Genomic DNA, 25,101 nt, shown 5'->3' with positions numbered 1-25,101 from the left:
TTGTGCTACTGTGGGGGATGGGCTCATGGGGGACAAACTTTAACCACTTCACCGGCTTCACTCATTCGTCGCCGCGGGCTGTCCTCTCCTCTCTCTCGGTGAGTGACTTGATGATCCCCCCCTCTCGCGCTCTTCTTTCTTCCCGAACTTTCCCCAAAACTAATTTTCTCCTCTTAAACATTTTTTAAAACGCAGTCGCTTACTATAATATTGTCCCGTCCGTAAACGGGTTAAGATTTTTTACAGCCAACCCCCTACTTTCCTTTTCCCCTCCTCTCCTCCTTTCCCCTCTCGCCATGCCGGATCCATCCGTCTGTCTCGCCCACAGTTGCAGCGCATTTGTGTCCCGGGATGACCTGTTGATGTCGGCTAAAGATGGAGGAGTATCGCCCTCCGCTGTAGACCTCCTCTCCGGTGGCATAAAAAAATGTTCAGCCAAGTGAGCAGCCCGTGTGGCACCCATTTTTAAAAAAAATAAATATATAATTAATTTGCTGTGATATATCATAAGCGACATTTTGGAGAGAGAGAGAGGGGGGAGGACGTGTCTGTCCCGTATCGGTAGCTGCCGTTCGGCCGGAGAAGGAGGAGGGAACTCGGTGTAAACGGACAACGCACCGCGCTGCTGGCACGGAAAGAGGGGGAAGAAACTGCTGAATATTTCATCCTCTCTCGACTATTTTTGTGGCTTATTTCGTGCCCCGGCTTCCTCGGACGGTAAACGTGTGCGTGTTGTTGAAGGGAGTTGAAACCCGGGTTGGCATACAAGATAAAGAAGCTCTCTTTTTTTGTCCCTTTTCCGCTGCCGCCCCCTCCCTCCCCTCTCCTCCTCTCTCCCTCCCTCCCTCTGCACGCACACACCGGCCCGGGCCAGCCGAGGACTCCCAAATCCTACCGGGCATCGAGGCTGGCACACGGCGGGGCACCGAGAGCTCCCTGCCCGCTCTGACTGCCCTGCTGCCCCGCTGGTGGCGGGCTCTTTTCCCTCCCGAGGCGTCTACCGGCGAGACATCAGCTCTGCGAGTCTTTCATGTGAGATTAATTGATGTATAATTAATGTGAGTAAATAAATTTCGGGTTTTGAAGTTTTAGCTCCAGTCAGGGGAGGCTACACTATAGCATTTTGGCACCCACGAGTGTCGGCAAATGGAGCATTTTCAGCCTCAAATGTCCTTAAACTAAAAACCACATGAGGCTTGAATTTACTCCACGTGATTTAAATGCATGTTTGCGATTTTATGTGTAGATAAAGTGTTTTACTATTGCCAGTGTTAGCCTTAGCTTTAGCTTGCTACTTGCTAACAGGCCACCTTTAACCTCCCTAAACCAGGAAACTGAATATGATTAAGTCGTGATTGATGTTGATATCACGTGTTTGTTTGTGTGCGTGCAAATAGTAGCTTGGATTGATTATGAGCTGACTGCAGTGATCAAGTTTTTTTTTTTTTTTTTTTTTTTTTTTAGGGGAGCTGTTAGCTGGAGCATGTGGTTAATGTGCATAAAGTCAACTAAGAGTTTGTGTGTGTCCTCTGCAACTTTTAGTGCTGCAGAGGTTAGTGGAGCATATAATAGGGCACATGGGGACAGCAGGGCAAAGGTCAAGTGGTGTGAATTAACTCCCCTTTATGTTTCCTGGAAGTTGTTGTGACCTCTGTGACCTGCGCGGAGGAAAAGGTGGCTGGTAGGATGTCCTTGGCTGACATCAATGCTGCGCTGTGTGTTGAAATCAAATCCCTTGGGTGTAAGAAGTCTGCTTTTAGGCTTCAATTTAAATGTGAAGTGTGTAAAATTCAGGGGGATTTAGTGGCATGTAGCAGTGAAATGCAGCTTGCAACCATCCAAAACTTATTCCTATCAAGTTTTTTGCCCCAAATCCTGATGTGAGTCATTTGATATTGAGTATTGAGCCGATACAGAGTCCTGATCCAGTACTTGTATTTACCTGGTTAATACAGCTGCACAATGCACACTCCTTTAAATCCTTAAAGTTATTAAAATCTATCCAGTGAATATGCTTGACAGTTAAATAGCTCTGTAATGCAATACAAGAAAAATATCTGCATCCTAACAGCTCCTAATTGTTTTTCTATTTTATTTTTTACAAAATAACAAAGTAATTACTCTAAACTTATTTATATATGGCTCTTATAACAAATCCACTTAGTGCAGCATTTGTTTTTTCAACAATATAACAAAGTAAACAAACTGAAGCGTGTCTTTTAGATATCGCTCTCAAATCCACTTAGTGTAGCATTGTAATAAAAGCACAGAATGCTTAGATGAGTAATATAATCACAATTCCATTTAAAAGTAGCGTTGCAACTTGACTTTAACATTTCCAGTCACAACAAATAAACATTGGTCACAATTCTTGCTTATTACACTATTATAGTGAAACTGATTCACTAAAAATGAACAACAAAAACACTTAAAGTGGTGCAGAAGCTTCAGGTGAACAGCCGTCTGATGCCGGACATAAACAAAGGATCGTGTGGGGCATGTGCTCAGAATAACCGATTCCGGTCAATTAAAAAATGCATTGATTGGACTCGATACCCATCCATCCGATCCAATCAGGACATCCCTAAATCCTTCAGTTTTTATCATTCAGGGTTTTTTTTTCAGGAGCCAAATTATCCACAGAGGTCTCCTCCTCTTTTAAACAAACGGTTTAGGCGATTAAAACAGCTATAAACACTAAATAAATGCCATGGTTTAACATCTTAGGGATGGGCTGCTCGCCTACAACATGCACACCCCTTTTCCAGGGTTCCTACAATCATGGAAAACCTGGAAAAGTTATGGAATTTCACAGTCACATTTTCCAGGCCTGGAAAAGTCATTAAATCCGTAAAAATCATTGAAAGTTTTTGAAAAGTCATGGAATTTTGTTGATTGTAATGAAATTGTTACTGTAATCTTTTGTGGATAAGCTTCCACGAAATGTAACATAACGGCAAACTTATTTTCTGTGGCTGATAATGTCACGTTATCCCAATATAAGTCACTGTGTGATGTTTCGTTAATCATCGAATACGTTTCTTTATTTTCTCTGCACGCGTTCCCCACTCTCCCTTCATGCATGTTAGCTGAAATTAAGTTTGAACAGATCTGGCATCTGATATGTTAGAAAAATGCTACGCAAGTGGCGCCAGAACAAAAATGGTTATTGTGGGTCCCTTAAAAAGTCATGGAAAAGTTTTGAAATGTGGCAAACCTGTTTTTGCCATGAGCGGAATTATCTCTAGAGGGGTCTTCCTTTCCAAAACAAACAGACCCAGTGATTTTAACTAATCAAAAAACAAATAAAGCAGTTAAGCTCAAGCATCCATGTAATTCTAATGTACTTGGGTATCACTTCCACGATAACTTAAGATCCAGACGTTCAGGAGGTTTAACCAGAAGCCAAATTTTCTACAAAGGTCACTTTCTACTGTAGAAACATTGCGGTACAACATGCGGATCTCCGTAAACTAGCACTCGCTCACTATGTAAACGGCTCATTATAAAGTAATGAAAACACAACAATTCTTATTTTCAGGTGATTATACACTAAATAACACAGACTTATTATATTATATTCCATTTCTGCCAATATATCCCCCTAAATCCTACACACTGGACCTTTAAAGTTTTTAGCCCAAATGCTGGTGCCGTATTGTGATTATCTGATCTAATTGTCAGTGTTTCTATTTTCCCGTTGATTTTTGAGGGGAGATTTTCTTCACACAAATGCTTTGTCTTAGCAACCGCCTGCTTATTATTCATGTGACTGCACATATTTACACCTGGAAACAACCACAGGCATCTGCTATTGGTCGCTGAGAAGCTCCGCTGGGACACTTTGTCGGTTCAATTGCTCGTTCAAGGCCACGAGCAGTGCAGATGTTAGGGAGCAGACAATGTAAATCATGCATTCTTAACATTTTCCAAGCCAGTGCAGAGGTCAAAACCAGCAGCTTTTGATCTTAACCCTGCACATGTAGTTAATGTAACCGGTTTTGATTTGACAGAAATCCACGTTACCTTTAAAGGAATAGTTCAGATTTTTTGAAGTGGGATTGTATGAGGTACTTATTCATAATGAGTTTATCAAATACAGTAGATTTCAGTCAGCGTGCTCCCAGTTTGGAGAAGCAGACAGCAGTACTGAAACAGAAGCTAAGCAATGTACAGCTTTGGATGGGGATCACAAACAAAATGTATTCTAGCCACCAAATAAAACCCCCCAAAACATCAGTTTAGGCTTACACTACTACGTTGAGAGTATTTTTACTGCTTTACCTTCCTGGTGGACAGCCCTTAATGACTGGAAACCCGTTAATGAGTTTAGGTTCCAGTCTATGCTCCCGCAAAGTCACCAAACTCTATTGACAATAACAGTAATTTTAGCTCTCTGAACACTGAAGTTGCTTAAGCACCACTGTTTCTATCAGGTTTGTTTTATTCTGTGCCTTTGGTGAAAACTGACTAACTCTTTTAAATGTCAAAAGTCACACAAAAACTCAAATAAAATGACTAATTAACCCTTTATAACCCTGAGCAAATTGGCTTGATTTCTTTCAAAAACACAGGAAGAAGGCAATGAGCAACAACAGGAGAAATGGCATTGAGATTACTAAGTAATTAGTAAAAAGTACAAGAAAAGTACCTGAAATTTAGAAAAATAAGTAAATAAATCCCCTCCATCCATTATGTAAAAGGCAAACAAGACTTTGAAAAAGTGCTTGAAAATATTAGAATACATTTGTAACAGAATTTTAAATATGTAATTATAATAATTCAAATTATTTATATTTGCTATTTTCTTGCAATTTGTGTAACATTTCTTACCAAGTTGCTCCTTGCCCTTTTCCCCCATGTTTTTGAAATAAACTGCACCAGTTTGCTCAGGATTCAAAGGGTTAAGGCAGTGGAAGACCAGCAGCTCCTGTGATCAGCAATGTTAAATCACTGTTTTTCTCAATGAAGTCTGGCTTTGAAGAGAGTGATATAACGGCTTCATTCACCATTGGAAACCACTGTTTGATTTTAAGGTTAAGTTGCTAAAATACTCTTAATATAGTGTACACTTAGACTGACACTTTTTTTTTAGGTTGGACTTTTTTTTAAGTGGCTAAAATCCATTTTGTTGCTGACCCTTCCACAGCTGTAGTTTGCTGAACTTCCCTGTTGGACTCCAGCCTGCTTTTCTAGACTGGGTGCATGCCAACTGATCTAATGTAAATATACTGTCTATGGATAAGTACCCCATACAACCCCAATTTAAAAAACTCAGCTATCCTTTAAAGTCCATGATATACTTATGAAAGTATGAATAATATAGGAACAAATCCTGGATGAGACCCAAAATGCACCAATGAAAAACTCACTCTGAGCCACTTCAGTTAAACAGTAATTACATTAATATAATGCATATTGATTTCTTTATATCACAGGCTGTCAAGGCACAATGATGTGTCAAAGTACAATGGCCAGGAAGTTATGTCAAAACATTATTGATTCTAACAAAATAAGTTGTGGAAAACTAAACTGTATTTTATTCATTCAGGCGCTAATAGTGTTTTGATATGACGGGGGTGTTATTCACATCAAATTGTACAAAGTGCTCCCTATCCAATACGCAGTCTGCAATCTTAATTGATTTTCGTCCAGAATGTGGCTGCCCAATTAATTAAGCATTATGATATTGTAATAGACAATTAGTACTAATATTTGCATTTAGGCAATAAGCATCTTATTCCAACAAGACACTGAGAGATAACCGGGGTTGTTATGGTTATTTTAACCTCAACTGTGTAGGCACTAGTCCAAAATTTTAAAATTATTCATAAATAATTATACAATTAAAACACTTGCACTGAAATGTGTAGCACTGGGGCTGTAAAGAGTCATGCTTTACGGTTTCTCATAGCCCACTGCCCTACTTAGTATGCCTATATCTATCAAAAATAATGAGTTGCTATTAACTTAAAATTTAATTATGATGAAATGCTGATGGCCTTTTTATTCTCAGAGCTGCCCTTATGTAGGCGTTAAGCTGAAGCTCTAGACTGCTTAAGCTCACTTTTTTTTCCAACCTGTATTTATCAACTGGGAAAGGTTTGCTGAGCATGCACGCTACAGCAACCAGCTTCACATTCACACCTGGAAGCCTCCCACTACAACCACTGTCTTTTATCGCTGGCCAAGGAGCAGCTTGGATGAAGAAATTTAAAGACAAAATACACCATCAGATGCTCATATACTGAGTCTATAGTGTTAGTGTGCTCTGTCAAAGATAATTGACTTGTTTTGTCAATCTTACTTTCAGAGAGACCGTGCATGTTTAAGTTTTTCAGGTGGACTTTGATCAATCAGTAAATATTTTAGTTTTTTATGATCTATACTGAATGTAAGGTTGTAAAGTAAGGTTGTAAGTAGAGACGCTAGTCTTGTCTTCAGAGCGGGAATGTCACGCCGTTATACCGACCCGCTGCTCAGAATTAAAGGTACTTAAAGGAATTAAAGAGACATAATTTTACACGGCAACGGTTCTTGCATCAACGTTGATTTTTTTGTTGCAGTTTGGCCTTTTCATTCACATGGCAAATGCGTTTTGGGGGCCCTAAAAACACAACTTTTGAAACTGGGTTTCAAACCGAGTGAAACCGAGTGTAAACGCCACCCTATCTGTCTCCGTGTAAACAGTGTCTTTTAAGTTGTCTTTTAGTGAGTATTTCTGCTTAACCAGCCCTGTTTAGTAACATCTGGGTGGTAGCTGTTACAGGAACAGAGAGACATTCTTTAGGGTTTTTTTGTGAATGATTGGTGCAGAGATAAGAGTTAGTATCTGGATGCTGGTGGTCAAGATGTTTTTGGTCTGGGGTTGTATCCATGGTTGGCTTCAGTAGGTTGTGCTTTGGAATAATTGTTTTTATATTATGTAAGGCCTATTGTGCTGTGAGTGGATGGTGTTTACATTTTCCAGTTGGAAGTAAATATCCTATTCAAATTAAAATAGAGAGGGCTCGGGGATCAGTCTGCCTCTCTTACTGAACACCAGGTACAGTGTCGGGCAATACAGCCTCATTTCTTACTCGGCATTTGTTATTACACTCTTTTTTCGGCTGCCTACAATTTCGTTGACTGCATAAGCACAAAGTATCAGTTACTACATCATATTTCTGCCATGGTGATCTGTACTTATACTTGAGGTGGAATCTGAAAGTTGCAGTTGTTTTTGGTGCTGTTGTCACGCAGTCCAGTGTGATGGATGGATGATTTTACACATTTTTTCAGGTGACCTATTTTTTCTAAATGCTCCAGTGACCCAAACTTAAAAAGGGAAACATGCATGTTATTCAAGTGCAAACACAGTGTTGTTGACTAAACCATTGTATCTGATGTTATATTTTATCTGTAGGCTAGTTTAAGTAAATGAATGTGGATTCTTTTAAATGACTGTAACTGTGTAGTGAATAGTGCTGAAATGATTAAGGTGGATGAATCAGTTAATCACTGCACATCTTGGAATCACAGCACTATGTTTTATGTAATAATGCCAAAGTTAAATTGAATTAGTTGATTAACAGATAATTAATTGAGAAAAATCAATTGTTTTGTTCCACAAACTGAATCCCTTTGGGTTTTTAACAATTCTACAGGCAAAGTCAGGACTTGGCAGTGGACATCTTGGGCTCTGGGCACCGAGTCATAGAATAATGGATATTTTAATTGATAATGACAGTCATCAATTGCAGCTTTAGTGGTGAAGCAACTTGCTGTGTATATACTGTAGCTGATGGATGTTTTTTTTTTGCAGGGTGAAGAAATAATCTTTCTTTAACATGAACTCTTTATGTGTGGGCAGCAGGGAAGCTGTTTTATTGAGAAATAGATTTACAAGCGTTTATTTTCAGTTTCTAAATGACCCCTCAGTGAGCTAAAATCTCCCATGAGCCATCGGTCAGCTGTGACCCCAGTTACTGAATAAAAACAAATCATACAATTCAAGACAGCTTTCATACTTAAAGGGAAAGTTCACCCCCAAATAAAAAAAAACATATTTTCCCCCTTACTTGTGGCGTTATTTATCAATCTAAATTATTTTTGCGTGTTGGAGATATTGGCTATAGAGATGACTTCTCTCCAATATAATGGAACTAAATGGAACTCGGCTTGTGATGCTCAAAACGCCAAAAATACATTTGAAAAACTCAAAAGCGATGTCTCTTTGCACAAATCATGACCAGGTCACACAAGATAATACACAGACCTTGTTGTGAGCAGTTTCATTCGAAACTATTTTTTCTTTTGACCAAACTACACCTGCCAGATGTATCACTACACAGAGAGAAGTGTGCATCTACTCATTAACGAGAGGCTTGTTTTCGACATTAATGGTGTCGTCCTCAGCCGAGCCGCAAAGTTACCTTGATTTTTGCTGCTAGGGGAGCAAACAGTAAATGCACACTTCTGTGTACATGGTGATTCAGTCGGCAGGTGTAGTTAAGTTCAGATAAAATAGTTTCTGTATGATAATTGAAAGAAAATATTAATTATTAATATTCTGCCAACTATCTCCACAATTAATAATTTAAATCTATCAAAAAAAGACAGAAAAAAGAGACATTCTCACACTTAAAAAGCAGGAACCAGTAAGTGTTTGACTTTGTTGCTTAAAAAAAAAAGACTGAAGTGATTTATGGATAATCAAAATAGCTGGTGATCTAATTGATTAATCGATTAATTATTGCAGCTCTATCACAAGCCGCTTGTCTATGAGTAAATGCACGCTGCGATTGGCAGGAGTAGTTTTGTAAAATGAAAGTAGTTCCTGCATGAAAGTGCTCTCCACAAAGTCTGTGGATTATCTTTTTCAAACGCTTTTTTGTGTGTGTGTAAGTGCCATCTACTTCCATTATATATTTCAGAGAGAGCAGACATCTCTCTGGCTGATACCTCTAACACTTGGCAACTCACACCAAAACAATCTAGACTGATAAGTAGTGCTACAGGCAAGAGGAAAAATATATATTTTTGATTTTGGGGTGAACTGTCGCTTTAAAGAGATTTCATATGAGCGTTGTCTTATTATCATGAAGTTTGGCTTTTTTTCCTGTCAGTCAAGCTGACAGCAGGATGTTAGTCTGACGCTGCAGCTCACAAAGACTTGAGACAGTCCTCGAATTAGTGTTGAGAGTTACATCAAAGTTATAAAAATGATGAAACATCTGTTGACTTGCCCTCTCTGTGACCTTTTGGTCTTTGGCTGCAGCATCAGTGTACGTTCTCGCTTGCATTCACGAGGAGACCTGGAGGCGATGCAGCAGCCTGCTGTTTAGGTTACTAGGTCTCGTCTGTGAGTCTTCCTCCCAGTGGAGAAACGAGCGTAATCACTATCATATTGTTTGCTATTAGTGGTTGGTTTTGGGTTGGAGCCAGTGCAGAAACTCAACATTATATACTCAGAACTACTGTTCAAGTACTGCACAACCAGTTTTTTGGACGGTTTGTACATCATCAATCACGTGGAGGTCATGATTATGTATAAAATGTATTTTTTCAGTAGACGAGCGGCTCACCCTTTGTTCTCATCTGTTTACTTCTGCTCTATCAAACCTAGCATTACAGTAGCTCTGTGCATAAGATGCACATTTATCAACCAAAATAAAGGGTCCAGTCGAAAGTGACGCCTTCAGTCTTGAGACAAAAATGATTTCCGAGACAGACCCCTTGTTTGTTTTTTTGTCACAAGTTAGACAGTTCCTCCACTTTTGATCACAGGCTTCTTTGTCGAGTGGTGAAAAAGATGAGTGAAATAGATGAGTTATGTAAGAGACTGTGTTTTGACTGAGAAGGAGCGACGAGAAAATAACAAAGTAGGCCAAAAACCACCAAACAGTTTATTAACTGTGAATTAGATGTAATGAAACAAGGCTATAAAAAAACAGAAAGATGGCTTATATAACCGTCGCTGGTGGCCCAAAATTCTCTTTCATTTGGAAGTTAGAGTTTGGAGTTAAAGTTGTTTACCAAATACTTAATTCATTAATCATCACACACTTTGCTTACCCTGTTTCTTTATTTCAAGTCTCTCCTCCTTCTCATTTCTGTCTTTTTTGCACATCTTTCAGCATTTTTCTATGTTATTTTTGTCTTATGACTCCTTTATTTCCTCTTCTCCTGTCCTTCTACCTTATCTGGTCCATCACTGCTCTGTATTCTTTCCATTAACTCGTTCCTCAGGTGTGCTCACCTGCTCTTCATTCTGTACATCCCTATCATGTCTTACCTTACAGGGCTCAAATGTCAATGTGTACATGCATGGTAGTGCAAGTAAAATCTAAGTGTGCATGTCATTTTTTAGCTCTACATGCACTGGTACATGTAACAGTACAGAAAATATTTTTGCGCAGGGCTCCCAACTCTCATGCATTGACAGCAAGACTCACGCAATTAACATTTTACACGCTTTCACGCCACACGTCCATTTTCCCAAGCTACGAAACTCAAATTTACGATGTTGCAGCGCAAAAACAGGACACTGATGGCGCAAAGGCAGCATCATGTGAAACCGTGTCAGGCAGCTGCTACGGGGATACTGACGCACATCTATTTACGTCGATACTGTATGAAAAAGACTTACATTACAGCAGTAATTTATTACACATCATATATGAGTGAAGTCTTGTCAATCAGAAACATCACCAAATAGGTCCTAATTTGATAAAAACCTTTTTCTATTTTAGGTTTAATGCTCATATGAACATATACAATTGGTACATTTTGGAGTAGTTTCACTGTATATTGCTAGGCAGAGAAAATAAGCTCAAGTGTCAGGAAATTGTTGCAGTAATATTCAGTAGATAATCCTATATGTAATGTAACTTTATGGCAAATTCATTTTTTGAAGCTGTTGATGAAACAGAGCTCTAGTAAAAGTTACAGATGATGTTTGTTTACCATCATATATGTTTCTTCATGTCTCCCTTTGTTTATCCGAACTAGCTGAAATGATGGAAATGAGCAAGTAGGGCAAAAAAGGGTCCTTGACATGTAATGGAAAAGTTTTGATTTCTTTTTTTTAAGTGTGGGTACTGTAACACACTGAAAATGCCCTAATTTGCTAAACTACCATAAATTAAATGATTATTTCTTTCCTTCAGAGTTATGATGAAATGTTCCATAAAGTTTTTTTCAGAGTCTTTTTAGGGTGTCAAATTTTAAATTATTTTACAGTACGGCTTTTTAGAAAAACTAAAGGGAAAGTCGGCTCAAATTAGATATAACAAGTTGTCATAAAAACAGAAAGTGTCTCAGCCGTTAATGTTGGATTCCTTAAAGAAAGAAGGACAAAAACACAAAATGGTGCAGTAAAAATATTTGGTGCAGGTCAAAAAAAAACAATTGGTGCATGTAATTTTAAAAGTTATATGCACCAGTGCATTTACACAGACAAATATTTTGAGCCTTGATTTTAAGTGTCCTCCTTTCCCTCCAGATATCTCCCTCTTCTCTCTTTTCTTCTGTCTTACATCCCATCATCCCTCTCTCTGTAACCTTTCAATGCTCAAAGGTCAATACTCTAACTCAGGGGTTGGCATGAAGTGCCAATTCTAATTTCTGTGTTTATGCGCGTGCCATATCAAATACTTGCTCCCTAAAAATACTACAAAAAAACGCTCATGTTATGACTACCAAACATGGTTTGTAATTGACGTCCATGCTCTCATTATGTGCGATGCTAAATACTGTTGCTGACCCCTGCTCTAACTGCTACCTTTGTGTTTCCTCCCGCAGACCCTGTGGTGCTGGGCAGAGCGTTATGGCTCAGACGCTGCAGATGGCGATCCCTAACTTTGGCAACAACATCCTGGAGTGTCTGAACGAACAGCGGCTGCAGGGCCTCTACTGCGATGTCTCCGTGGTCGTCAAGGGACATGCCTTTAAGGTTCGAAAATTGTTTTTAATTGTTACCTATTCAGCAAATGCCAACATATAGTCGGGCTGGGCGGTATGGCCTTGAAATATTACCACCATATTTTTGGGCCATATCACGGTACGGTATGGTGAATATGAGCATGTAGCTTGAGAGTCAAAATCATATTTAAAATTTTCTCAATACTATTTTTCTTTGAAACAAAACAGAAAAGGTTGCAGAAGTAGAATTTGAATCAATAATAATTTAAATTTTCTAGGGATAAATGATAATATCGGTATGTCATCTGTATTGGCAGATATTGGAATTGAAATGAAATATTGGAATCGGACACAAGCTGATTTCTACCGATATCACAAAACTTTTCTTTTTTTGCTTTAACTGACTAAGTGAACATGTACAAAACCTCAACCCTAAGTTTAAGTATTTGTTCTTACTTTGCACATACATAGAAAAGTACTGTATTTTATGTCTCCATCTGCTGGTGAGCCATCGTGAAAAGAGTATGAATAATGTGACGTTAATTCCACTAAATAAGAGACTTGATGATCATTAAAATTAGGAGGGGGAAAAGTGGATATACGTATCCATATCGGTATCAGTTATTGGCCAAAAGAGTTGTTAGATATCGGCAAAAAATCTAATATCGTGCTACAATTTTCATGATTTTTGCAGATATTTTTCTTCCTAAAGCATGCACTTTCTGTGTTACACCGACATGCTTGTGCAGGGTTTTTGTGTTCATTTTTTCAGTTGTTCTTTGGCCCTGGAGGATTGCTTGTGAGGGCTGCAGTGAGTTGTAATTAGCTCCACAGTGAAGATATCGACACGATTTTTGGTCAAAATCAATCGGGGAGACAGGGAAATATGACCTGGGTCAAAATCTGCCAGAGTCCCGCTTTAAATAATTTCTAATAGATTTTCTGAGCAGTTCCCCTCGGCCACCTCTCTCACTGGGGGGAATAAATCTTTGGCTTTGCCGCCGTTCAATACTGTTTCAATTTATAATGCTGCAATTAGGAATTTGGCTGTTTTTCAGGATTCACTGTAAGGGGAAAGGATTTCTTTTCAGTTAGGTACAATTGATATGATCCATACTAATACTTTTTCCTATGCAGTTTAAAATACATTCTGTCAAAGCTTTGTAAGCTGTAAACATGGTGGAGATGAAGTCAGTCTTTCACTGGCACGTTGTTTGTGGTTTCTTTCTACCTCCTCATCCTTGTAAGTCTGCACTAAGAAAAAAGCAATGGAAATGTTTTCTTTGTATTTTTTAAATAATAATAATAATTTTTAAACAGACCCCATGTTTTCTGGTTGTTGTTTTTTTAAATATAGGACTCTACCAAACTGTTGAGATGTCACTTTATGGTGTTCCTAAAAACAGAAAAAACAAAAAATAAAAATTACAAACCCTGCACTGTTATAATGCTTGTAATATGTTTATATACCAACATCCATTTTTTTTTTTACCATAGAATAAGTAGTATTTCCATACTAGTATTATTTCCATGTATTTATTCTAGATTTATCGAGTTCTTTGAAAACATTGCAGAAATGGTGAATATCACACTAATATATATTTTTTCATCAAATATATAATGCAATAACATTTGATATATGGTGTTAACAACATTGAATATTCGTCCTTTTTTAATTATCTTTACCATAAAAAGCCAATTCAACCCTTTGGTTGAGCATGGCTTAAGACAGTAACAAACGTACATAATACATATGAAATTAAATGTATCATTTAACAACAATGAATCATTAAAAGTTGTTTTGTTTTTTTTAATCAAATAGTCAATTTTAATTACATTAGCTTCACTACCTTTACCATAAAAAGATAAATCAACTATTTGGTAGAGCATATTTTTAAAAATGCTTTGACCCTTACGTGTTGAAAAAATATGCCTACCCTTTAAAAATTCCACCACGTACAGCCCTAATATGATTTTTCTTGTTACTTCCTAAAGGAGGCGATCTGAAAATGCGGACTGTTTTAAGCCACAGCGACATCTAGTGGACTTTTCTAGTGTAACATTCCTAAACCAGATTGTAGAGATGGCTCAATCAGGTTGAATTAAATTCAACACATTTTTCATCAAGATAAAGGGACCCAACATGTGCTCTATTAAAGGGTTGAGCAAGACATTAAAACCTGACCTCACACACGTTAAATGCAAACCCTGGTATCAGGAGAAACATTTTTAAAAATTCACCAGGATCAGCAGTGTTTCATGATATGAGATATTCACATCACATTGATTTCAATCAGACTCAACATATTTTTACACTTACCTCTCCCCGCTGTTTACCCCTCAGGCGCACCGCGCGGTGCTGGCAGCCAGCAGCTCCTACTTCCGGGATCTGTTCAACGCCGGGGGGAAGAGCTCGGTGGTGGAGCTGCCCCCGGCCGTGCAGCCGCAGAGCTTCCAGCAGATCCTGGCCTTCTGCTACACAGGACGCCTCAGCATGAACGTTGGGGACCAGTTCCTGCTCATGTACACCGCTGGATTCCTCCAGATCCAACAGATCATGGAGAAAGGCACAGAGTTTTTCCTCAAGGTAACCTGCCGATGAAGCATCCAGAAAACATAATTTAAGAGTTAAATAATAGAACTCATTTCTTTGTATGATTTGTAATCATGAACCAGTCATGAATAAAATAGGCGTTTTTACATGCTGCCACCGCGGCACCTGTTGTGCGTGTGACATTATGCGTGGCATCATGTTGGCATAGGGGCGTCTGTGTTTGCAGACACGTTCTCGTGACTCGAGAATAATTGAAGCATCACACTGACACTACAGGTACCCTCTATAGTAGCAGATGATCTGATTAGATTTGGAGTGCCTTGCTGCATAAATCTACATATTAACGAGGAAACACTGATTTCCTTGAAAGTACCCCTTAACACCTCCAGACACAGAGTTAATGTGGTACTCGCTTGCTGGTCTCATCAGAATATTTCTTTTTTTTTGGCGTTTGGCTTCTCTAGCAGCCACTTTGGCATGCTATCAAGGAATATTGGGAACTTCACATTTGATACGACAAGTCTGTCCAGCTTGTAGTATTGTAAAAGCAGTAGGTTTTGTACAAAAGCAGGAATAACTGTCTTCAGTATTACCGAGCAGAAATTTAAGAAAACAGTGTGTAGGATTTAACATAATGAATATAACATAATAAGTATGATTTATTTAGTTTGTAATCACCCATAAAATAAGATTAGATTTTTTATGTTGTGTCCATTAAATCCCCCTAAATCTTAAACAGTGTTCATTTAAATATAAGAATTTGGCGCTTTTCTTTATTATATATGATAATAAATCGAGTAGCTTCAGATTTTTGGACTGTGGACGAATAAAACATACCATTCGAAGATGTGATGAGTACACAGGGAATGACTCACTATTTTATTGACAAAATCCATCAGTGTGCTGCTAAATAACCCTTTGAAATCGAAGCAAATTGGTTTGACTACTTTCAAAAACACGGGGAGAAAGCTTCAAGCAACTTAACAAGACATGGCCCAAAAATTTGCAAAAAATTACCAAAATAGTCACAAATCACCTGAAACAAAATGACCTAGAAAAAGTGCTTACTTCATATATTCTATCATCTTTTCTGTAGCATAATTTTTTATGCTTTTTTTAGATAATTTTCTAATAGGTCTCCACTCTTTTTCAAACTAGTTTTTCAGTAATTTTTTTGTCACCTTTTACTAATTTCTCAAAATGTTTTGGGAAATTACTTGCAAAGTTGTTGTTCATTGCTTTTTTTTCTCCATGTTTTTGAAGTTTGCTCCGGTTGCAAAGGGTCAAAAAGCTTGTGAAAGGTGTCTGAATGCTGCTCAAGAAAACTGATGTCGATCCAGGTGTCAAAGAGTTTAGATCTGAATCAGAGGATATTATACGACATGTTTCAAGGTCATGACTGCTTGGACTGTCTTTATGGGAATGTGCTGTTTATGTAATTTTTGTCTAATTTGTGTGTGAATTTCTGATGTCTGCTTGCTGTCTGAGGATGAAAAATTAATTCCAGAGTTAACTGACATTAAAGTTGCATTGTATCGTAACATAAAATGATTATGCAAGAAAATAACAGGCAGGTTACTCAATGATAAAAATAATTGTGAGTTGATGTCCCAGTAATGGTATCAATTAAATTAAACTTACATCCTTCTTTATATCGTCACACCTCCAGGTCTCATCTCCAAGCTGTGACTCCCAGGGTCTCCACACTGAGGAAACTCCGCCCTCCGAGCCTCAGAGCCCTGTCACTCAAACAATGGGGGGCGGGGGAGTCGGTGTCGTTGCCCCAGCCGTGGGGAGGCCTGCCTCTTGTCTGACGCCCCTCCCCCTGGTGTCAAAGGTGAAGACAGAACAGGCGGCGTCCACACCTCAGCCCACTCCTCAGCAGCAGGTAGGCTCTCTCTGATCATCTGAAACAAAAAAAGTCTGACATTGATAAGGTAATTGACAGTATCTAAGCTCCTTTTATCTGTGAATTATGTAAAGTAGTCTGAAAAAATGCTAAAATATCGCTATTCACGTCATTTGAAAAAGGGCATCATGAGTAGGTGTCTCTTTGAGTTTGGGATTCGAAAAGGCTTTGATAGATTTTCAAGGAAAGCTCGCTCCCAAGTAGCTCCTGCTTAAAAAAAAAAAACTCTTCTTGTTGTTATGGCAGCTGAAAAGCTTATTTGAAAACCACCATGTATTTAAAGTTTTTGACAAATCATAACCTGAAGGTTATTTCTGAAATATGGAAAAGACCGTTTTCAGAAAGTTTTCCGGGCAAAGAAATAAATCATTTCAGAAGTCAGAGGTCGTCATTTATATTGTGCAGTCAAGCACTTTATGAGAGCTTTAACTGAAGGTCTCGAACAGCCTTACTATTGAGAGGCGAGTATGGTTTGTGTTTTGTTTTTTTTTCATATTACCATCCATATTAATGAGCTGTGGGTGTTAAAGGAGCTCAGGCTGTAGTAAACAGTTTGTCTCACTTCATTTATTGTCACATAAAACTGTCCTCATACACACAGTAGAATGGTTTTCCAGTGTTTTCTTTTCATGCCTCGACAAGGGTGCCTTTGGGTTGTCCGTCTGTCCATCCCATTTTCATGAATGTGATATCTCAAGAACCCCTGAAGAGAATTTCCTTAAATTTGTCACAAATGTCCACATGGACTCGATGATAAACAATTTTGGCAGTCATTGGTCAAAGTTCAAGGTCATTCTGACTTCATCTTCCTCATTCTTGTGAATGCAATATCTCAAAAACAACTCAAGGGAATTTTTTCAGATTTGGCACAAACATCCACTCACTGATTAGAATTTGGTGGTCAAAGGTCAAGATCATTGCGACCTTGTGTCCGTCTCATTCACGTGATTGTGATATCTCAAGAGGGTCTTGAGGTGATTTCATTAAATTTGACGCAAATGTTCACTCAGACTCAATGATTGTTTATATTTTGGTGGTTATAGGTCAAAGGTTACTCTGACCTTGTCTGTCTCATACTTGTGATCATGATCTCAAGAGCACCTTTAGGGATTTTTGTCTCCAAATTTAAACCTTACGTCCCTCTCATTCTTTTGAGTGTGATATCTCAAGAAGGCCTTGAGGTCATGCACTTAAATTTGGCTCAAACATTCACTTGGATTCAAGAATGCACTGATTAGAATTTGGTGGTCAATGGTCAAAATCGCTGTGACCTTGTGTCCATCTCATTCTCATCAACACAATATCTCAAGTCCTTGAGGAAATTTCTTTAAATTTGACACAAACATCCACTTGGACTCAGTGATGAATTGTTTAGATTTTGGTGGTCATAGGTCAAAGGCCAAGTTTACAGTGACCTCTTCTGTCTCATTTTTGTGAACACCATATCTCAAGAACAGGTCAAGGTTTTTTTCTTCAAATTTGGCACAAACATCCACACATGATTCAACAATGAACTGATTAGATTTTGGCAGTCAAAAGGTTAGGGTTACTGTGACCTTGTGTTTGTCGCATTCTCATGAGAGCTTAAGAAGGCCTAGAGGCAATTTCTTTAAAGCTGGCACAAACGTTCTGACTCAACGGTTAACTAATTATAGTTTTGGGAATGTTTTTCTATTTTTTTTACGTTTCAGCACAGCAATGTTTTTAAAATAAATCAAACCAAATTTCTCAGGTTTCAGAGGTTTAAATGTTTTTGAAAGGTGTCTGAATGCAGCACAAGAGATCTGATGTTGATTCAGGTGTTAAAGGGAAAGTCAGTTAAATTTACATTATAAAATTAATAATTTCATCATATTTATCATCGCCCCCCTCTGATTTCGTTGAGAGGGGGAAAATGACAGTATGATGCGGCTTGTAGTAAGACTCCTTGTTACATTCTGTTTGAATATGGGTTGCTATAATTCAAAGGGCTATGCTGTTAATTAAGTTGGTGTATGGTGTTTTTAAATTTTGTTTCACGTGTTCCTTTTTAACTTTAAGCACCTGCCCCTTTAAAGGTTTCTGCACGGCCCTGGTGTCATGTGTACTTATTTAACATATTCTGCAAGTTTTAAATTCAGTTTCAGGTTGAAACCTGCTCACTCATTCACGCAGTGAATAGAGGATTGTAAATCATTATTTAAAAAGTGTTGAGTCAGGCTACTTAATATACAGTTTACAGAGAAAGTGGAGGAACCAGTTTCTTGTCATTTGATTCAGAGAAAAGCATCTGGCAAAAATAGTTGCCATGTGATGTCGGGTGCTAATCTGCATATCACTGTATCTGCTACAGTCCTCACTTTCAGCACAGGGAGAGCCGACACTGTGAGAGCAACGTGATCAGCATCTTAAAGTTTTGCTTTAGAAAATCCAGTAACACAAATAAATAAGCAACATATGTAAAGACTAATGTGTCAATGGCATTTGAGAACCACGGTAATGGTGTTCTTAATCTTTTTTGTTTTCAATAGAATTTAAATCTCTGAAACCTGAAAAAATTGGCAAGAAATGATTAGATATTAATATTTGTAGATACTATCAAAAAATTAGTGGAAAATCTCCAGGAACTATATGCATAATTTCCTTGATAACTCAAGCCATTTTGCTCAGGTTTTAAAGGGTTAAGTAACACGTTAGCAACATTAATTTGAGAAAATTTAAACACCAGCTTATCTGCTCAGTCAGCTTTTGAGTCAAACAGATTTGTTCACATTTACAGACTTTTATAACAGAATTTTTTATATGTTATTTGACATTTCAGCAACCAGTGAAATGGGAGAAGTTTATTAGGCTAATTTAGACTAATTTAAATACCATATAAGGCTCAACAAGTGCGGCTGAGTATCGAAACTGTGCTTTTTGAACGTTTCTGTAGCATCGGGTTTCAACTGTTTGGTACCAAAGGTTTGCATTTGAATGCGTTGTTTATCATTCTTGCACTGACAAAAATGTTTCATATGTAATTAAGCCCCATCAGTTAGTGTGTTTCTACTTGTGACATATTCAGACAACTTTCACTGGTATTTAAACTTTTGAAAACAAAGCAAATTGGAAAATAATGTCCCACAAATTGCAAGATTTTTTTAGATTTTTAGAAAATGACTTTTTTAAAAGCTGGGAAAAAGTGTTTTTCAGAAAACTATATTTCTAATTATCGAAATTAAATTTTTGTTGGTATGTTTGTTATGTTTCAAAATCGTAATTTTTAAGCACTTTTTTTTAGGTCATTTCCTTGTTTATTTGTGTTTTTTTCTGTTTTTTCTCCTTTATTTATTTATTTATTTTTTAACTTTTACTATTTTCTTGCTAATTTTTCATTAATTTCTCCTTAAGTTGCTTATTGCCTTTTCCTCGTGTTTTTTGGAAGAAACATAGCCATTTTCTAAGGTTTCAAAGAGTTTTAGCCACTGAAAGTTGCTGTGTAAATGATATTAATCTCTGCACTATTACTGATAAAATTGTTAGTTTATGTTTTTTGATACTTTTTTAAAGACGTGAAGATAAATAATCAGTGTTTCTCTCTCCTCAGCAGGAGGGCTCTCCCTACTCGGTGGTCTGCACCCCCGTGGCCAAACGGCTTTGGGAGGGGGGCAACCGTGACAGCGGAGGGGGGTCTGGAGGAGGCGGAGGGGGTGGGATGAGGAAGGCCGCACGCTACTCTTCCTCCTCGTCTTCATCCTCCTCCTCCAACAACACTAACCAGGATGCCTCTGGGCGCGGACCTGCAGCCAACACTGCCATGGTGGGCGGCGGCAGCAGCGGCGGCATCGCCACTTCAATGGGAGGAACCGGAGTCAACAGTAACCACAACAACAATAACAACAACGGCGGGACCCCTGAAGGCACCAGCCCGGGCACACTGAGCATGTACACCAGCGACTCGCCCATCAGCTACCACGACGATGAGGAAGAGGACGACGTGGCGGATGAGAGCGCCGAAGAGCAGTACAGACAGATCTGCAACATGTACACCATGTACAGCATGCTGAACGCCGGAGCGGCAGGTAAGCTCCGCCAGCAGACGAATACATCAGACTGAGAGCGCGAGTTCATTTCAAGGTTACTGTGTTTTTGTGTAAATCTAAAGTTTTTTGTCTTCAGATGTGTAGCTCCTGCTGCAGAGTGTTTGTAAGTAGCAGCGCTGTGGAGATTGTTTATCCAAACTTCTCAGGAGTGGAGGATGCTGAGGAGAATGAGAGGTTGTGGTGCGGATGCTGCCTAAAGCTTATGAATTGTTTATAGTTTACTTAATCAAAAGGACGATGAGATGGTTGTTTGGTGTTAAATATTCAGGGCGCTGATAGTTATACAAACCAAAGATTACTGAAAGAGGTGCTGAAGAGATGGTCTTTTAATAAATGTAGGCTGTCTCTGCGGAAGAAAGACGCAAATACTTTGCAAATACTGGTGCTACATGACCAGAGAAAACAGAGGATACTTTTACTCAAGAGGGGAAAAACCTACAACTACTAGTGGTGTGGGAAAAGTATTGCAATATTTTGTTTGGAAATATTGTTATTGTTATCGGGCGCCAAGTATTGATTTTTTAAAATAGAACTTAATAACAGTACAAATTAAACTTTTGGTAGTCTATTGGAACAATAACATCAATTTCTTTTTCACATACATATAATATTATTTTATTTACTTTTAAGATATATTTTCCTATTTAAATAGAGAAAAACACAACAAAAAGAGGAGTTTAGATGTATTGCTTTCTGTAATCAACAGCAGAAAACATCATGAATGTATGCACTACTCTGGAAAAAAAATCTATTACTTTTCAGTCCACTGTATACAATTGTTGCAAGAAAAATAATTTAAGTTAAAAAAAAAATATATATATATATATAGATAGATAAATTTGATGAGAAACATTTTTTTCCTTTTGGGGCATAATTCAGTTTCAAACTTGTTTGATAAACGGGAGTTTTTTAGAAATCGACGTGTTTTCATGAAGCGTATTTTATGTTTCCAATTTTAATTTCAGCGTTAATTGAAACCTGCCTAGAGAAGTAGAGAGGGGGTGGGTCTGTCTCTAGGTCCATCTCTGTACTTTGTGTCCACAGTGGCAGCATGGGGGGCTGGCAATACGAAATTTGGAAGTACAGTGTGTAGTTTGAACAGCAGCCCAGGAGAGCCGTGAAACTCTGCCGGATGACGTGTTTTGCATCAATTTGTGCCTTTGGCAGAGTGTCAGAGGAGTGGAGGAGGGATCTAGTAGGGGTCGACCGATATTGCTTTTTCAGGGCAGATACAGATACCACTTATGAGTAGTTAATGAGACCAGCAACCGATATTCTGATTTGCAGTTAGAATAGAAGTTTTTTTCTGTCAATATTTAGAATTGGGAATGTAACAAACTCCAACACAAAACTTTGTTTAAATTCCTTCAACACATTTTGAATCAAAACTGAAACTTTCGGCATCAATTACAGCAAGTTTCCAGCAACTTTTTTTTAGTGAAGTCAAGTGAAAATTTGAATTAAGAATGAATAAATAAAAATGGCTCCCTGAGGTTTGACAAAGTAAAAGTGCCTCCAATGCTGTCTTTGCACGTTGTAATAAATTTATCCACGTGTGTCCAATGACCTCAAACTGAGATATCTTGCTGGAGTTATACTCTCTTTCAAATGACCAAAGTAAGAGTAAAAACACTGTAGAAGGTGCACTAAATGGCTGTAATGCATGAATGGAGTCAAAGTGGTGGCCAATAAAAGTGGAGTGGGATCACCTCTGTGCTACAATCCTTTCAGCATACACTTGTGAATTGTATCACTTATATAATGGTTAAAATTTTCCCAGCTACAGCCGGAGGCCTTACGTTTTCGGGTTGTCCGTTTGTCTGTACATCTCGCAATATCTCAGGGACACCTGGAAGGAATTTCTTCAAATTTGGCACAAACGTCCACTTATAGACTCAGGGATGAAATCATTTCATCGTGTCGCGCAGCGGTGAATTGATACTGCAAAAAATGAACACTGAAACTGATGTATTTTGAAATTATTTCAAATATTCAGAATTAGTATATATTGATAAACTGAGATAAACTAATACCCAGCCCTCCCTCCACAGTGGTCGGGGAGCGGGTTGAGGCTCTTCCGGACTTGGCCCCTGATTCCGGCGGCGGTCGAGGGGGCAGAGGGGCGCGGTCCCGGCAGGACCTGGCGTCGCTGCCCGCTGAGCTCATCAGCCAGATCGGGAACCGCTGCCACCCAAAGATGTACGAAGAGGGCGACCCAGCTGAGAAGCTGGAGCTGGTCAGCGGCACCTCTGTGTACATCTCCCGCGCCCAGCTCATGAACTGCCACGTCAGCGCCGGCACCCGCCACAAAGTACTGCTCAGACGCCTGCTGGCTGCGTTCTTTGACAGGTCAGTGTTAGACGCTTTTCACATACCAAATGTTTGGATTTGGAAACACGTCTTTTAGTTGCCCTTGAAATTACTGTATCAGATTGTTTTTATGCGTACCTTGTTTCTTTCGTTTTTCAGGAGCACTCTTGCTAACAGCTGTGGAACCGGCATCCGCTCTTCAACCAACGACCCCAGCCGTAAACCTCTGGACAACAGAGTGCTGCATGCTGTCAAATGTAAGTCACAGAGAGACACACATAGTTTTTACACCGTAACTACTGTGGGTTATTCCCAGCCCACACTGCCTGCGTGAACGGCACGTGATTGCTACCTCACTGAACTGCTGCGGCTCGTGCTTGCAGTGTTCAGACTGACAGCGCTGTTGCTGCAGAGCTGCTGCAGACCGGCATGCTTTAACTACTGGATTTCAGCAATAAAAAGCACAAACTCTAATTTATGGAGACGTGCAAGCCACTGCATCGTCAACATCAAGGCCCTGCAAATATTTCACAACAGAAAGCCTCAACTGAAGGAATCTGTTTCAGTCGATATCAGTCGATATCAATGACATGCCGCTGTTATCGTGCAGCCCGAGTGTAAAGTCAGTATGACCACCAAAACACCATTTTCATTGTCTTTTTTTCCTGAAAACCGTGTGTCGCACAATAAAAAGAGGTTGTTCCGCAGCAGAGCAGCACTACTGATGCCAGCATTGTGGCTGCTTTAACCTTTAACGTGGGCACCAAAATTAAAATCAGCAGGTCCTGCAACGCACATGCTCTGCTCACGCAGGCAGCGTGGTCTGGGCGTGACATCTCTGAGATTTTGGAGCTCTGCATGCAGAGTTTCCCGTTACATCTTTGAAATTTACATTTTAAGACTCCTCACCATCCTATCTTTGTCTTCTTTTGTCTTGTGGTTTCTTTCTTCCTCTTCCTTCCTCCAGTTTACTGCCAGAACTTCGCGCCGAGCTTCAAGGAGAGCGAGATGAACGCCATCGCGGCTGACATGTGCACCAACGCGCGTCGCGTTGTCCGCAAGAGCTGGATCCCCAAGCTTAAACTGCTGATGGCTGACAGCGACGCCTACTCCGCCTTCCTGGCCGACAGCGTGAAGATGGAGGCTGACGCACTCGGGGCGGAGCAAGCCTTCGACCCCACCTCCCTGGAAGCGGTGGCGGCAGCAGCGGCAGCAGCCGCCAACCACAACGAAGCAGGAGGCGGAGCCACGCAAGCAGACACCCTCCAGGGGGCGGGAGGAGACGGCAGCACTTTGTTTTGAGTGAGTGTACGGACAGATAGATGAGTGGACAGATGGACAGATTTGGTGGAGGGAGGGATGGCATTTCTCTGGGGGGGTGATGAGTAGAGAATGGTGGCCGCTGTGGTCGTGATGACAGTTGTCACTCCTCCCCTCGCCGCCGTGTGTTTGGGGGGATCTGTTTCTTCTTTTTACACCTCTTTCGGTCAGTTTGTTCTGCTTTCCCTCCTTCGTTTGTTTCTGTCTCTCTCGACGGCCCAGAATGCCTCACTTTGGGTTGTTCCTCCTTTCTTTTTCTGGTGAGAGACAGAAAGACAGAAAGAAAGGTAGCAGAGGGAGGAGGTCGACAGTTTGCCCCCCCCCCCACGTCTCTTCGCTCCTCTGCAACCTTTCAAAACCTGATTGTTTCAGCCTTTTTTTATGTTTTTAAAAGTGTGTACTGTCACTAAGGCCCTTTTCTTACCATAAATCAATCACAGACATTCCCTGGGGCTGGGGGGTGGGGGGAGGGGCAATCCAGTTTGGAGAATATTTCCTTCCCCAAACTCCGGTAACACTGTTGTTTTGATATTGAATGTATGCGTGGCGAAGCATCCGAACCGCAGCGTTGTAAGTCAGTGGGGTGAGTTTGTACAGAGCCCTTTTTTTGACATTTGTTTATTTTTTTTCTTTATTTCATCTGATCACCAGATGAAAGCTTCTCCGAGAGCGTGGGACTGATGAGGTCAGGGGTTGAAATGAATATTGATATGTATATTGGCATGGTTTATGATCTCCCCGACCTCTGCCCGACCCCACCAGCCCTGCTCTTTAACCCTTGCAAGAGCATGCTGGGAAACTGACCTGCCAGCATTCGGAGAGCTGCTGGTGAGCTCTTCTGACTGACAGTGTGGCGGTAGACGGGAAAAAACTATTTGCTTGACTAAAAATATTTCCCCCTCAACCTCCCCAATTTTTAACCCCAAGATTACATTCACACTAATAAGTTTTCATTTTAAAATCCTAACTGTTTCTACGTTTTACGCCTAGCATCCACAATACCCCATTTTAGGATGAAAACTACAGGACTGCATTTTAGT

The 25,101-nt window shown here is 39.6% G+C and overlaps 2 protein-coding genes across 5 annotated transcripts in view; one reads left to right on the top strand and one right to left on the bottom strand.

Annotated features, from left to right (window-relative positions):
• The window catches only part of trmt1 (tRNA methyltransferase 1), a 36,753-nt gene extending 22,457 nt beyond the window's left edge, over positions 1 to 14,296 (bottom strand). Inside the window, exon 1 of one of the 2 annotated variants that reach the window (XR_006105789.1) lies at positions 14,225 to 14,296. The gene's annotated coding sequence lies outside the window, so the exon portion shown is untranslated. The remainder of the gene's footprint in view (positions 1 to 14,224) is intronic. The other variant, XM_042485109.1, reaches the window with a different exon arrangement.
• On the top strand, positions 993 to 24,207 carry nacc1b (nucleus accumbens associated 1, BEN and BTB (POZ) domain containing b). 3 transcript variants are annotated; one of them, XM_042485114.1, is made up of 8 exons: positions 993 to 1,032; positions 11,785 to 11,935; positions 14,249 to 14,491; positions 16,128 to 16,346; positions 19,939 to 20,410; positions 22,483 to 22,780; positions 22,901 to 22,998; positions 23,709 to 24,207. In XM_042485114.1, the coding sequence occupies exons 2-8, from the start codon at positions 11,810 to 11,812 to the stop codon at positions 24,041 to 24,043; spliced, it is 1,791 nt and encodes a 596-aa protein (XP_042341048.1). In that variant the 5' UTR covers positions 993 to 1,032; positions 11,785 to 11,809; the 3' UTR covers positions 24,044 to 24,207. The 3 variants fall into 3 exon arrangements, with proteins under 3 accessions (XP_042341048.1, XP_042341044.1, XP_042341047.1); XM_042485110.1 differs by having other exon boundaries at positions 19,936 to 20,410; XM_042485113.1 differs by having other exon boundaries at positions 995 to 1,058; positions 19,936 to 20,410.
• The last annotated feature ends 894 nt before the right edge of the window (positions 24,208 to 25,101 follow it).

This window comes from Plectropomus leopardus, chromosome 4 (genome assembly GCF_008729295.1).
Source record: "Plectropomus leopardus isolate mb chromosome 4, YSFRI_Pleo_2.0, whole genome shotgun sequence".
NCBI lineage: Eukaryota > Metazoa > Chordata > Actinopteri > Perciformes > Serranidae > Plectropomus > Plectropomus leopardus.
The sequence above is the reverse complement of the archived record's forward strand: the minus strand, read 5'-3'. Positions and strand labels throughout refer to the sequence as shown.